This window comes from Aegilops tauschii, chromosome 7 (genome assembly GCF_002575655.3).
Source record: "Aegilops tauschii subsp. strangulata cultivar AL8/78 chromosome 7, Aet v6.0, whole genome shotgun sequence".
Classification (NCBI taxonomy): domain Eukaryota; kingdom Viridiplantae; phylum Streptophyta; class Magnoliopsida; order Poales; family Poaceae; genus Aegilops; species Aegilops tauschii.
Genome location: NC_053041.3, coordinates 182,374,182 through 182,389,072, shown reverse-complemented (window position 1 = coordinate 182,389,072; position 14,891 = coordinate 182,374,182). Strand labels below are relative to the sequence as shown.

General features: G+C 47.5%; 2 protein-coding genes across 4 annotated transcripts; one reads left to right on the top strand and one right to left on the bottom strand.

Moving 5' to 3' along the window:
• The first annotated feature begins 3,337 nt into the window (after positions 1-3,337).
• LOC109744358 (phosphatidylinositol 4-kinase gamma 7) lies at positions 3,338-9,541 on the top strand. Of its 3 annotated transcripts, none has more exons than XM_073505810.1 (2): positions 3,338-3,653; positions 7,131-9,541. In XM_073505810.1, the coding sequence occupies exons 1-2, from the start codon at positions 3,482-3,484 to the stop codon at positions 9,173-9,175; spliced, it is 2,217 nt and encodes a 738-aa protein (XP_073361911.1). In that variant the 5' UTR covers positions 3,338-3,481; the 3' UTR covers positions 9,176-9,541. The 3 variants fall into 3 exon arrangements, with proteins under 3 accessions (XP_073361911.1, XP_045086774.1, XP_020159056.1); XM_045230839.2 differs by lacking the exon at positions 3,338-3,653 and adding an exon at positions 4,038-5,288 and having other exon boundaries at positions 7,045-9,541; XM_020303467.4 differs by lacking the exon at positions 3,338-3,653 and adding an exon at positions 5,333-5,978 and having other exon boundaries at positions 7,045-9,541.
• Positions 9,542-9,773: 232 nt separating this feature from the next.
• On the bottom strand, positions 9,774-13,701 carry LOC109744371 (calcium/calmodulin-regulated receptor-like kinase 2). Its single transcript, XM_020303481.4, has 8 exons — positions 12,965-13,701; positions 12,278-12,735; positions 11,915-12,068; positions 11,422-11,548; positions 11,162-11,247; positions 11,005-11,076; positions 10,376-10,579; positions 9,774-10,270 (listed from the first exon to the last, which is right to left on the bottom strand). Exons 2-8 carry the CDS (start codon positions 12,628-12,630, stop codon positions 9,971-9,973), a joined length of 1,296 nt encoding a protein of 431 aa, XP_020159070.1. The 5' UTR covers positions 12,631-12,735; positions 12,965-13,701; the 3' UTR covers positions 9,774-9,970.
• Between the last annotated feature and the right edge of the window lie 1,190 nt (positions 13,702-14,891).

Sequence of the window (14,891 nt, the reverse complement as noted above, 5' to 3'; positions counted from 1 at the left end):
CAGTATAAGGACCTATGTTTAGTTTGGTAGCTACGCCGGTTAAGCATGCTCGGTTTACCCGTTGCATGTGTTGCTACTGTCTTTCCTTAGCAAATTCTAGTGAATTGTCCTATCTACTTTTACCATGCAATATGTTGCTCTAGTGTATATGTTCTATATGTCGTGCAATGTGGTGCTCACTTATTAACTGTTTGGTTAATTAGTTGTCGTGTTCGGTTAACTGTTTGGTTCAATTCTGCAAATGTGATGTTCAATTCTTCAGGGTGCAATTTTGTATTGTCTAAATAAATCGAATTTATCTTTACAAAATACATGAGAAACCAATACAATTGCTATATTTTCAAGTTGTCAAGCATGCTTGGTTTGGTTAACTGTCTGATCTTCTAGTATGTTATATATTGTGCAATGTGGTGCTCAGTTAATGTTTGGTTCAATTGTTGTGGGTGCATTTTGTTATTGTATACCATGTGAGAAATAAATCAAATTTGGCTGTACTAAATACATGAGAAACAAATACAATTGCTATATTTTCAAGTTGTTAAGCATGCTTGGTTTGGTTAACTGTCTGATCTTCTATTAGGAGTATGTTATATTGTGCAATGTGGTGCTCAGTTAATATTTGGTTCATTTGCTATGGTGTTTAGTTAACTTCTTGGTTCAATTCTGCAATGCGATGTCCAGTTGTCGTGGGTAGAATTTTGTATTGTTATGCATGTGAGGAATAAATCGAATTTGGCTGCACTTAATACATGAGAAACATATACAATTGCTATATTTCCTAGTTCTTAATAATGCTTGGTTTGGATAAATGAGTTTTCCATGGACAGGTACACTGCTCCGATTTACAATCGCATGACACAAATATACCAAATGTTATAAAAGACCAACAAACTATATACACAAACGAGTTTCCGAATCTTGATGCAAATGGACAACCCAGAATCTGCATGCCCCTGCCCCTACGTGCTACAAATCTTCTTCCTTCCATTTCATTGTTTTCCACTTCATGATAACCTATTGATGGGCTCCATCTGCTAGCATTGACCCGAGATAGTCCGGTTCAATTCAAGTGATACATGGTTTTCAACACTGACGGAGTTTCTGCAAGGCTACATGGGCCATGGCCCGCCCAGCTTTGCAACACCTGCTCGTACTACGGCCAACCCATGGGCCGAGCAAATCCTAGTTTCTTGTAGTCTGGCCTGCCCAACCCGCCCAAGTAATTTGCTGCAAGCTCCGCCACTGGTTTTCAGCCGGGGTGATGTTCACCTCAGCACGAGACCAGGAAAACCGTGTTAACGAAGCATTCAGGGTCCGGTCGGTTTGTGCGGTACGAAAGATCTAAGACGAAAAATGAACTTTGTGCAAAGCTCATTTTCTCTTTAAAAAGACAGTAACGTTGTCAAGAAAAGCTAAAACTAACTTTGTTGCCACCGTAGGATACATGCATGCCGTGCGAGCCAGCTAAAAGCGTCGCACGTTTACAATCGCTGCCGTACACGGAAAGAAGAAGAAGAGGAGAAAGCCATGGACATGACGCTTATCTCTTATCCCCCGCGGATGAACCGGCATGGGCTAGACGGCATCCATCCTTCCTTCGCGACGCCAACGGTGCCCGGGCCAGCCAGCACGGCCGGTTCCTGCGTGCCACCGCCAGTTTAATTTACTTGAACCGGGGGCCAAGGCTGGTGCATGGGATGCATGCACGCACGCATGTACGCACGGCACGCAAGACGCAACGCAACAAAAGCGGTTCGGGCCGAGCGACCGCCACCACCGTTGGTTTAGCCAACTTGAACTGCCCCTCACGAACTCCCGCCCCGCGCGCGCGCTGCATGGGGGTGTGCATGGCGGCATGCAGGGCACGCGCACACGGCACGTAAGGGGCAACGCAACGAAAGCGGTTCGAGCCGGGCCTGCGTTTCTACAGCTAGCGGCGGGACCGTGACAAGAAATCTTGTTGCCGCCGGGACGCTTCCCCGGTAAATCCAAACGGTTCGTGTCCGTTCCCACGGTAGAGGTACAAAAAACGTTCGGTTTGAGGGGCGGACAAGCCCAAAGCCTGCTCGGTGCTTCTTGGCTCCGCCCATGGCTGCAGGTGGGGGCGGTGATATGCTCGAGCTGCCTTTCCACGCACCATACATGTCAAGAACAAAACTGACGCCTATCACCCCCCGGAGAAGATCGAGATAAGATTGGTGATGCAAAACTACGGACGAAAATCGGTAGGCGTAACTTATCGTCTGGGGAAAAAGAATAAGAGTACAAAGAAGAACTAGCTGGAAGCCATTTTACAACGGCTTGCGTTCGTTAATGCAAATATGTGCATGACAATGCAGTATTTTCTGGGTTGGGGGTAGGGGAGGGGGGCATAAGAATATAGTTCCATGACAGGGTGAGAAATGAGAAAATGTTGGGTGGAGCCAGAGCCAAATTTCTTTTCTCTCCTATATGAAATAGTATAGTAACTTCTATATAGGGAAAATGAAATTCAGTCGTGTGTAAACAGTGCTTTGCTATTTGAATTGTTCCACACATGCCGCATTTGAGTTTGAAAGCCATGACTATTGCATTTACTCCAAAAATGGCATAAGCATTACGTGCATGTATAAGTTGATAGAACTATTATTAGTGCACGTGCTTAATTTTTACAACCGGGAATGCATATGCAAATTACACAAAACAATGGCATGGAGTTTCTCCTCCCGAGATCAAATGCACCATTATAAATAGTTTAAAAAATTCAGAATTAAACATTGTTGAATTATCAACATGCGAGCAAAATTCATGATGAAAGACATTCCTAGTGTTCGGGGCGAAAAAATTTGATTCTCCAAAAAGACTATTTTTTAGAATAGTTTGGAGCATTGATTTATTTTTCTTCGTCTAGAGCATTAGGAATGATTTGTATTGAAAAAATCACGTGTATAGAACATTCAACAATGTCTGTTGCAAAAGTATTCAAAATTCTTTTGTTTTATTTACTTTTTTTTAATGTTCATGGCGGGTGCATTTGAACTAGGGAGCAGAAGAACACTTTCGACAAACATACAAGCTCAACTTATTGATGTTATTCATAGATAAAACCTTACATGAGGTTTAGCGGCAATTCAAGGACTCGCCTTTGGTAATGACATTGACTTCTTTGTCCTCTTTAGCGTGTGTTTACCGATAAGGTAATAACCACAAAACGAGCTTTCTCGAAGAAAAAAGGGAATCACGATACGCCTTCCAAAAAAGAAGGAAAAAAAAACATTCGCGCATAAGTAGTTGGGTCGCTCCCTCTGGGCGACTCGAGCAATGCTCCTAACTTTAGTCGCCACCAGCCCTCCTTTCACTACCAACTCTCCTCCCTCGGCGCCGTCTGAGGTCGCCGCCGGGAGAGCCCACACAGCCACCAAGGATGGTGGCGACGAGGCATCATCGCATGACTTCAATTTTTGGTTGTTGGGTGCGTTAGGTCTAGTTGGCCATCGACACCATGGCGAATGTGTTGCGGCCTCTGCTGGTGGTGACAATGGCGGGCATGGCTTCCGGCAGTGTGTCAAGGTGCTTCTGGCATCAGAGGTGGCACTTTTCCGGCCGTCTGTGCCTCTATAATCCTTTGGCTGGAGTGTTGGTGGTCTGCGGCCTCTCAACACAACATGAATCTGGTATTCCGCCTCCCTCCCCCTCCCTCGACCATCCTCGACCAGATCTGGATGTTTTCCTTATCGCCTCGTTCTCCTTGGGGTGGTCGGGGCTGGTTATTTTTTGTCATCCTGGACCTATGTTGTCCCCCTCCGGTCATCGGTATCCACCTCCATATTTCTGAGGTTGAACTGATCCCTCCCATGGACCCCCCCCCCCTCAACCATCCTCGACCAGATCTAGATGTTTTCCTTATCGCCTCGTTCTCCTTGGGGTGGTCGGGGCTGGTTATTTTTTGTCATCCTGGACCTATGTTGTCCCCCTCAAGTCATTGGTATCCACCTCCATATTTTTGAGGTTGAACTGATCCCTCCCATGGACCCCCCCCCCGACCATCCTCGACCAGATCTGGATGTTTTCCTTATTGCCTCATTCTCCTTGGGGTGGTCGGGGCTGGTTATTTTCTGTCATCCTGAACCTATGTTGTCCCCCTCCGGTCATCGGTATCCACCTTCATATTTCTGAGGTTGAACTGATCCCTCCCATGGACCCCCCCTCGATCATCCTCGACCAGATCTGCATGTTTTCCTTATCGCCTCGTTCTCCTTGGGGTGGTCGGGGCTGGTTATTTTTTGTCATCCTGGACTTATGTTGTCCCCCTCGGGTCATCGGTATCAACCTCCATATTTTTGAGGTTGAACTGATCCCTCCATGGACCCCCCCCCCTCAACCATCCTCGACCAGATCTGGATGTTATCGCCTCATTCTCCTTGGGGTGGTCGGGGCTGGTTATTTTTTGTCATCCTGGACCTATGTTGTCCCCCTCCAGTCATCGGTATCCACCTCCATATTTCTGAGGTTGAACTGATCCCTCCCATGGACCCCCCTCGACCATCCTCGACCAGATCTGGATGTTTTCCTTATTGCCTCGTTCTCCTTGGGGTGGTCGGGGCTGGTTATTTTTTGTCATCCTGGACTTATGTTGTCCCCCTCGGGTCATCGGTATCAACCTCCATATTTTTGAGGTTGAACTGATCCCTCCATGGACCCCCCCCCCTCAACCATCCTCGACCAGATCTGGATGTTATCGCCTCATTCTCGTTGGGGTGGTCGGGGCTGGTTATTTTTTGTCATCCTGGACCTATGTTGTCCCCCTCCAGTCATCGGTATCCACCTCCGTATTTCTGAGGTTGAACTGATCCCTCCCATGGACCCCCCTCGACCATCCTCGACCAGATCTGGATGTTTTCCTTATCGCCTCGTTCTCCTTGGGGTGGTCGGGGCTGGTTATTTTTTGTCATCCTGGACTTATGTTGTCCCCCTCCGGTCATCGGTATCAACGTCCATATTTTTGAGGTTGAACTGATCCCTCCATGGACACCCCCCCCCCTCGACCAGATCTGGATGTTTCCCTTATCACCTCGTTCTCCTTGGGGTGGTCGGGGCTGGTTATTTTTTGTCATCCTGGACCTATGTTGTCCCCCTCCGGTCATCGGTATCCACCTCCATATTTCTGAGGTTGAACTGATCCCTCCCATGGACCCCCTTCCCCTATCTTCAGTCGACGGGGTGGTGTCTGATTCGGTAGTGCAAGATTGTTTGGGTGTGCAGCGTTTCCACTGTCACGTTCCTCCAAAGCATGTGATATGCTCGTGCATGTAAGTTTCACTGACGACCGATGGCCGCACTCCCATTGTGGTCATGCTAATGTTCTGACTGTTGCTCCAGTTGATGTTCTTTAGGTCATTCTTTGCCCATCTAGCTCGTACCATCTTCGACTTCTTATCGAATCATGCCATTTTTTTACAATATACCAATCGTGTCATCTTCGACGTCATAATCTCTTTTTTCTCGACGAATTACATGCGGCTCCCCTGCATGGTTCGCCAAGAATTTGCGCATAAGCCCACGAAAAACCGCACAAGGCCGTGCCATCCAATTAGATCAGAGTCGAGGGTCGCCGGAGGAAGAAGACCCTCGCACGCACACACGTTGCCCCGGCCAATCCCAGCTCACGCGCCCCTCGGACCTCTCTAACCTAACCATGGTTTGCTCAGGGCTTTAAATTAACCCCCTCCATTACACATCTCCCCTGTCCCTCTCCCTCTCGCACCCCCACACACCTAGCCCCTCGCAAGCTCTCGCTCACTCACGCACGAGAGAGCCAGAGAAGAAGGGGGCAAGAACTCGGGACCCGGGAGGTGGAGGCGGAGGAGTGCCGTGCCGGGGAGTGGGAGGTGCCGGTCCCTCGCCGGACGCCGGACGAAAGAGGCGGCTGCGGCGCACCTGCCAGATCTGCGGCCCCGCCGGCGGCGGGCCGCCATTTCTGGGTCTCCGCATTGGTTCAGGTATGGACAGAGCCTCATTCCCCCCTTCGTGTTGGTGCTCGTTCCGCTGGTAGAATCCATGGCCTTCGCCGCTCCGATGTCTCTCTTTCTCAGTGGAGAGAGCAGAAGGGCCGGCGTTTTTGGTAGGAGAAAAAAACGGTGCTTCGTCGCCAAGGAATGGAGCGCGCTTCGTTCTGCTAGCTTCTGGAGCAATAATTATTCCTTTTTTAGGATTCTCCAGGCTTTCAGCTGGGCCGGGCTCATCAATGCCTTTCCTTACGCGTAGCTCATGTCATCAACCGCTAGATTGTCTGACGATTGTGTAGCTCGCTCCCGCCGCAGCTGATCTACTGTGCCTGAGCGAAGCTTGTACTCGCGCAGCTTCCCTAGTGCGGATTCAGCTTGAAAGCTCCAAGATTTCTGTCATAAAAAAAAGGCCTTTGACAACTGCATCTGAATTTTTACTGACTCTGTCGAGATGAAATGTAATAGCCGTTAGCTACGCAGGGAAGAAAACTGCACGATTGTCGAATTGAGAGGTAATTAAGCTGCTGGCCCGGATTCCGGACTGGATCGTGGGCTTTGGTTTTGTTTTCCACATGGAAAGTTTAAGAGATTTCCCTGTCTCATCAGTGATCAGTCTACAGAGATTTTGGGTAAGAAAAGGACAAATGCTATTGATGGAGGAGTGAATGGGGGACACCACGAATCTCTGAATGAAACTGAAATAAAAATGCATCTATGTTCAACGAACGTATCATATCTTCTGTACGAGGCTTAAAAAAAGCTAGTAGTCAAAGATGGGAAGTGGTAGCCCACTCCTTTTGTATACCAACTTTCTGTAAAATATGGAAATGCTAACTCAAATCATGCGAAGTGTTTTGGTTTATATTTCATTAACTGGGTAGTTGAGTTTACCATGAGAATTACCTATCTTCCATTTCATACTGTATTTATTACAGAGCCAGAATCCGTAGTTTGGAAGTTGGATGAAGAACTAATATTTTCTCGTTTCGATGCTTATTAGCAGTTGTTTCTGACTTGAGAAAAAGATAATAACCTTCAATTGCTCTTTCTGCTTTTGCAGGATCTTATTATCCAAAGGTTGGGCTCATCGGGTTTCGTAACACCTTCCCATTGAAGCTTTCTGTTGCTTTCTATCTAACGTGGAAGATGGAGTCTGTTGCCTGATGATTGCTACCGTGACACCTTTCTCGCACTCTAGCACAGTGTCATCTGCAGAATTTGAAAGGCGCAAGAGAGCAATTCCTTTGTTGTCTGCCATGTCTCGCAACTTGAAGAGCCCTGTCCAGACCCAGATGGGAGTTTCAGCCTTGAGCAGCTCGCTGATCGGTGATTACCCTGCCAAAACTAGAAGCGAGGGGAGGGCTGTTGGATGGAAACGTGTTTTTGTCCAGACTGACACTGGGTTTGTACTGCCTGTTCAACTAGATCGTGGTGACAGTGTACACACAGTCAAAAGAAAGCTGCAGGTGGCCCTCAATGTTCCCACTGAGGAGAGTTCTCTGACACTCGGTGATCATGTCCTCAAGAATGATCTCAGCAGCATCCGAAATGATTCCCCACTGCTCCTGACCAAGACCTTCATGCATCGGAGTTCCTCCAGCCCATGTCTATCTCCTACAAGCAAGGATCTCCAGCAGCAAAGGGATAGGGGCGGTCCAATTGAAGTTTTAGTATGTCCAACCCGCTGCATTCAGGCAAAGCAGCTTGTTAAGGATGTTGCTAGGGCCATAAGAAACGGTGTGGATCCAAAACTTGTCAATAGTGGGCTTGGTGGTGCCTACTATTTCAAGAACAGTAAAGGTGAGAATGCTGCCATTGTGAAGCCAAATGATGAGGAGCCATTTGCACCCAACAATCCAAAAGGTTTTACTGGGAGAGCCCTTGGGCAGCCAGGCCTCAAAAGATCAGTTCGAGTTGGTGAGACCGGTTTTAGAGAGGTTGCTGCATACCTTCTGGACTATGATAACTTTGCTAATGTCCCCCCGACAGTTCTTGTCAAGATTTCACATCCTGTATTTAATGTGAATGAAGGCGTCGGCTCTACCAACAAGAAGGCTTCTGTGGGTGATCCGCGAACTGTCAGTAAGATTGCCTCATTTCAGCAGTTCGCTCCTCATGATTTTGATGCTAGTGACCTTGGCACTTCAAGCTTCCCTGTAGCTGCTATTCACAGGATTGGTATTCTTGACATCCGAATCTTCAACACTGATAGACATGCTGGAAATCTTCTGGTAAGAAAGGTGACAGGAGCAGATCAATTTGGAAATCTGACTGAGCTGATTCCTATTGACCATGGTCTCTGCCTGCCAGAGTGTTTAGAGGATCCATATTTTGAATGGATTCACTGGCCGCAGGCGTCAATCCCATTCTCTGAGGATGAGCTTGAGTACATAGGGAAACTTGATCCAGTGAAAGATGCTGAGATGCTTCGCATGGAGCTGCCTATGATCAGGGAAGCGTGCCTCCGTGTGCTAGTCCTCTCAACCATATTTCTGAAAGAAGGCACATTATTTGGTCTTTGCCTTGCGGAGATTGGTGAGATGATGAGCAGGGAATTTAACGGGATGGATGATCAGCCAAGTCAGCTAGAGGTTGTCTGCATGGAGGCAAGGAGGCTAGCAACTGAACGAGAAGAATGTTCCACAGAACATGATTCTGCAGATGAAGATGTGACCCAATTTGAACTTGACTGTGAAGATCATGAAATGCCAAAAACACCACCAGCCTACCATTTTGAATTTAAGGGGGGAAGCTCCAGAAACCCGCTGTCTAAATTGGAAGAGGCCATTGAAGAAGAGGAAGATGACATTCAGGAAGAGGAAGAAAGCAATGCAGAAAAGTTAGCTTGCCCCAAGCCTGTCAATAAGTGGCTTCCTAACATTTCCAAGCTATCAACCTCACTGAGCAGTGTCAGTCTCATGGACAAAAGCCAGCGTCAGGTGCCTGCTATTCCGAAGGGTGCGGATTCTGTGAAAACCTCTGAAAACAACCAAGTTGGTAACTGGAGGACCGCAAATGAACAGCTCCCAACAAGCGCAAGCTTTGTGAAGCTTGCCGACATGGGTGTGGATACATGGGGCCTGTTCCTTGAGAAGTTCCAGGAGCTGCTCCCTGGCGCATTCCGCGCGCACAAGCTCGGCGCCACCGGGCAGAGGGGGAGGCTGAGGATGGGTACTTCTTGTCAGTTTTGAGTTAGTGCAGGAGTAGAGAAGTCAGTTTGGTCAAGGTATGTGGTCGGTCGTCGAATAAAGCCATCCTTTACAATAGGGTTTGAGCGTTGAATATGCCTGCTTCAGAGGTCCATGTTCAGATGATGGCCTTTCCTGTACATAGTTTTCCTTCTTCTTTTTTCCTTTTTTTCTTTTCTAGCTAGTTGCCTGGAGGAGGTTGGGATGTGATGTCTGCCCAGTTCTTGGCCACCCAATTCCTCCATGCATGATATGCATTCAAAGGTGCCATTCAAATAAAATAGACATGCAAGAAAAAGTTTCTGGTGTGGTAATTAAACATTGTCCAGATTTCAGAGTAATGTTATATTTCAACTTGAAAGGTTTTTATTGTGCTGTCAGTTGTCATTGTTCTCATGTCATTTATATATACTGTACCTGTTGTCACAGATGTTTCAGTGGTGTGTACCTTGCACTCTATTATTGATGCAGTTAAACTCTTCTGTCTCTGCTAGGTTATGCTGCTGTGAAATTTATTGTCTAGTTCATGCAGCAACATTATGAACATAAGGTCAGCATGCAGTTTAATAACCCCTTCATCGATTTACACTTTCTAGCATTTGTTACTAGAGTGTTCATATTACCAATTTGCCAGTCTATCAATTGAGAGACGGTCATCCTGCCAAACTCTACCTTCGGGATTATTTACATCTATTCCAACCCAAGTTAGACACCTTCAAAGGCCAAAACTAACTGATGATTAGACACCTTCAAAGGCCAAAACTAACTGATGATTTCATCAAATAGCAAGGAGAGACTTCAGGCTCCTACCGGCGTGAGTTCTTTCATGCCGGCGAGATCGCTGAGCTCCACGTGCTGGTACTCTATCCTCCTTAGCACGGTCCTGGTCTCGCTCCTCGGCAAAGTCATCTGCCGCTGCCTTAGCCTTGAAATGGCCTGGGTGACCTCTGATATCCATGGCCGCTTCCTTGGGCTCCTGTTGATGCACCGGTAGGCGACATCGGCAAGGACCCTTGCCTCTTCCGGAATGCTCCCGCCAAGGAGGTTCTTGTCGAGTATCTCATCCCAGTCCACCTTTCCTTCCCCTCCAATCGCTGCCTAAAAGGAGAGGTGCATAATGCTCACTGACTGGTACTACAAGGTAAATTTCACCCTACTGAAATCTTGTCAGAAAATACTGTAAGAATGCCTGAAATCACTTACTAGGTCAATGTACTCCATTAAGCCTTGTTGTGGATTTATGGCTGTTATGAGTTCAAAAAGTATTATGCCAAAACTGTAAACATCGCTCTTCTTTGTGAACTTGTTGGTGGACATGTAATCAGGGTCCATATATCCATAGGTGCCCTTGAGACCTGACTTACTTCCATCAAATACTTCCTCCTTTGATAGACCAAAGTCTGCAACCTGCACACACCAAGTAAAACAAACAGAGCACATTAGCATAGTTATTTTCAAGAAACAATTTTCTGCCATGGAACTGATATATTTATTTTAGTTGCATGCGTCTTCCATCAGAAATATCTTTAGCAGGTTCAGTTGATCACTGAACTGCAGACACATCGTCGTGAGACAGTATTGGTTCAGCTAAACAACTGGCATCCAGCAGGAGCAGGTTAGTTTATTACTAATGAACTCGTGATAGAGACAATACTGGTTTAGCTAAACCATCGGCATTAGCACTTTCAGTTGATCACTGAACTGCAGACTCATCATGACACAGTAGTACTGGTTTAGCTAAGGTGGCAGCATAATAACACCTAAAAGTACACATAAAGAACAAAAGGCATTTGCAATGATCAGCATAAATACTCCATCATAAATTGCCTAACCTTGGCCCTCATTGATTCGTCCAAGAGTATATTAGCAGACTTTAGGTCTCGGTGAATAACAGGCGGGACAGCCTGCACACATAGTCGTAGCTTTGATCAATTGCAAGATCAGGTCATTAACAATGGAGGTACGTGTTTAATAGCCATCAACTTGTACCCCTTCATGCAGGTACTCAATCCCATGAGAGACGTCGTGAGCTATTTGTAGCCTCTCTTGCCAGCTCAAACTCCGTTTATTATCACCTAACAGGACGTGGTATGAAAATAATTAGAGAGATTTCTTGATTCATGACAACATTTAGTTTATTCCCTTCCCAATGCATGTCATGCTACATGCTCAGTGCAGAATTACTACATGGATGTTTTTTTTCCTTTTCATGTTTCATCACCGAAAAGTAGAGAAATTGTCTCCCTTACCATACAGAAGAGTTGCCAGATTCCCGTTGCTCATGTACTCATACATCAGAATGTGTTGGCCTTTTTCCACGCAATATCCAACCAAATTAACAAGATTTCTATGATGCAGCCGACTAAGCAAAATTACCTGCAAATGAAGACGTGGTCATGATAATAGCTCAGTTTATCAGAGTCAAATGCTTCACTACCAACTACTACTCAACATGGACTAAAGATATTGCAAGTTGCACTGCCTTCACCCGCACCATGTGTCATCACTCAAGAACATAATTACATGCTGACTATCTACTACCAAAAAGAGACAGCCAATAACTTTGCACAACCAAAATTAAGATATGCCAGTTCTTGGTGCCAAACCAACTGGAAGCCAATTTTTTGTTAGCTTGCCTCAGTTTTGGGTTGCAAGCAGTTGGAGCGAAACCCAGCTGGCTATTATCTATGGATCCCCAAATCAAGTAGTAATCGCAGGGACTGACCAAAAAAGTCACCTTACCTCTGTCTGGAACTCTCTTTCCCCTTGCGTAGAATCGCTCGCGAGAACCTTTACAGCCACGACTTCACCGGTAGCCATTACAGCCTTGTACACAGGACCAAACGACCCTTGCCCCAGAATCGTGGTGAAGTTGTTGGTAGCCTTCTGCAGATCCCTGAGCAACCAACCAACAGCAGTCACTCACATGGAGCAATCAGAAAATGTTACTCTGTTTTTTTTTTGGCTACTCACACCAACACCATCATTCACAGTATGATCATGGTATGAGTTTCATATGGGCTGATAGCTTCTGGAACTGGAATCCACAGCTATGAAATGAAAACGGCACGAGGAATGCGATGGAGCTGCAGTTGCCATACATACTTGTAGTGGTACTTGGGGATCCCGGAGACGGAGAGGGGCTGGTCCCTGGCGTTGGTGGCGCCCCGCCAGCCCCAGAAGGCGACGCGCTTCCCCGGCGGCAGCGGGCTGTGGCCCCAGTCGGCGACGCTCTCGGAGACGACGGAGACGGAGACGCTGGAGTCGAGGCTGGCGGTGGAGCCGTTGGCCCGCAGCGTGGCCGTGGAGGACTCGAGCGACCGCGTCCGCGTCCGCGCCACCACGCTGGCCCGCCGCCGGTACATCCAGATGGCCAGGAACACGCACGCCGCCGCGAGCACCGCCGCGCCCACGCCGGCGGCGACCACGACGGCCACGACCTTCGCCCTATCGGCCATTCCCGCCGTGCCTTCCCGCGGGGGCCAAGACCATGCCGGTGCGAGACGGGCCCCGGTGCAGGCGCAGAGCGGCTACCGCCGCGGCGCGCACTCCCGCTCCTCCTCCTGCCACGGAGCAGCAAAGCAACACGCGTCAGGAATCAATCCCGCACCGAAAATTCTCGCGGCGCGACGTACGGACGCGTCAAGGCGCGTCACGCGCCAGGGGGAAGGAAACACCCCCGCGCCGGAATTCCGCGGCCATGAAGGCAACCCCGCGTCGGAATTCGGTGATCGGGCCGCCCGAAATAAAGGCGATCTGTCCAAAAAGCCGGGCGGGAGGCGTGCATCGTACCTCAGCGCCTTGCGCGCGAAGCTTCCGGCCTGGGACGGCGACCCCGAGGGAGCAGAGCACGGGGAGGGACAGGGCGAGGATCGGCGGAGACGACGACGACGACGCGAGAGGGAGAGTTCTCCTCCTCTTCCCGTGCTCCGGCTGTTGCTTTCGCCGTGCGGGTTTGGGAGAGGGAGAGGGGAGGCGGAATTCAGAGCCGGTGGGCGCGTGGAAAAGGCGGCTGCGTGTTTTGGAGGTGGACGCAGTCCAAGCGCTTCATCACAGGACAAGACTGAGAGTAATTAATGTCTGCGTGCGTACTGTGCATCTTTTTCGGGGACGAAATTAATTATAGTGATTTATTAGTAATATACCGTCTCTATCTCTCTCTCGCTCGCTTCCTCTTTGATCTTTTGCTGAATATATTTTTCTCTTCTTTTTGTTTCTGAAGATGAAGATGGAGGCAGAGCAGTTGGTGGTTTGATGGGAGCCGCCGGTCATGTGCGAATGGATCCCGTAGGAGACATCGTCTCGTCGTGAATATAATACAGGAACTTTCGGTGGGGCCCGCCTGTCAGCGAATTGTGCACATGCTTAGATGCGTATCTTTGTAGGCTCCGGTGTGTACACTGAATGCGCTTAACCGTTAACTAGGAATTTTTCGTTAGGATTATAGTAGTAGGAAAGAAAAATAACCGTGAGATGTAGTATCCCGTAAGAGACTTTTTTTTCGTGAATATAATACGTCCCATATAATACAAAGAATTTCGGAAGGGCCTGCTTGTCGGCGACTCATGCTGATGCCGAAATGCGTGTCTTGGTAGACTGTGTGTTACATTGAATGTGCTTAGTTGGTTAACCAGTTTTTTTTCTGTTATTGAAAATATAACGGACGTAACAGCTCCGTCAGCATGGCTCTGTATGGTTTGATTAAGTTTTTTTTTTTGCGGGGTGGTTTGATTACGTATATACACAGAGGAAACGGCATTTTATCAAATGCATACCCTAGCCATCAGGGATTGAAATCCAACTTCAACATGTATATTTGTATGAGCGGAAGGGTAAGGCGATATTTCCGTCGGTGGAAAGAAACCTCAAATCATATAGCCCTCAACACTGGTCATTTGTAGACGTTGTGTGGATGTGTGTGTGCATCATGGTGGTGTATGCGGTGTCATCTTATACTCCCTATGTTTTAAATAAATAAATAAACGTATGGGCGATGCCACGGTGAATAATATTTTTCTTGACCTGGCTATCGATTGTTCATGTCGTGGTCAGTGACACTTCTCTCAACATATTTGATTCTTTGTGACTGGTAGTATAAACATAAATTGTCATACGACCATTTTGCAAAACAAAAACTAAGGATGGATTTGGATCGACTCCATCAAATAGGCACTATTGTACATCGAGGCTACACAGTACACTTGTGGCGCTTCCCTTGTGCATACGAGGACCTTCGCAGGGTGCCCGCGGAACTTATGGCGGAAACAATAAGGGAACGTTGACCTTCCACACAGGATTACCTAAAAACATCAAGAGACCAATAAGTATGGCAGGAGAGAGAAAATGCTCTCTTTATTTTAAATCTTTGCCCCCTTCAGTGGATATGAACATCTCCTCCATTTATAGGGAAAAGCGAATAAAGCCTATACAGGTCCGTGGTTACATACTTACATATTTGTCCCTTGGGCTACACCATACCATGAGGGTATCTTGGTCTTTATGGAGAATCCTAAAGCAATATTTGTCTGAATAACCCAACAATATAACAATGCGATATGCTTGGAGTGTATCCCACATGGATAGTTGTGTTCTTCATCCATTGAGTAATCATTGGGGGAGGTGTGGTTCAAGTGGGATGAACCTTGCCCTAGTTTTTTCATTAACACCCCCTCCGCGGTGGCCATACCATTGGTTTGTGCCCATCCACCGTGAAGCACAT

Coding starts and splice junctions, on each gene's coding strand:
- LOC109744371 (XM_020303481.4), bottom strand. CDS start 12,630: ATGGCCGATAGGGCGAAGGTCGTGGCCGTCGTGGTCGCCGCCGGCGTG. Junction 12,069..12,277: donor ATCCCCAAGTACCACTACAA/GTATGTATGGCA, acceptor TTGGTTGCTCAG/GGATCTGCAGAAGGCTACCA. Junction 10,271..10,375: donor TAATGGAGTACATTGACCTA/GTAAGTGATTTC, acceptor CTCTCCTTTTAG/GCAGCGATTGGAGGGGAAGG.
- LOC109744358 (XM_073505810.1), top strand. CDS start 3,482: ATGGCGAATGTGTTGCGGCCTCTGCTGGTGGTGACAATGGCGGGCATG. Junction 3,654..7,130: donor CTCAACACAACATGAATCTG/GTATTCCGCCTC, acceptor CTAACGTGGAAG/ATGGAGTCTGTTGCCTGATG.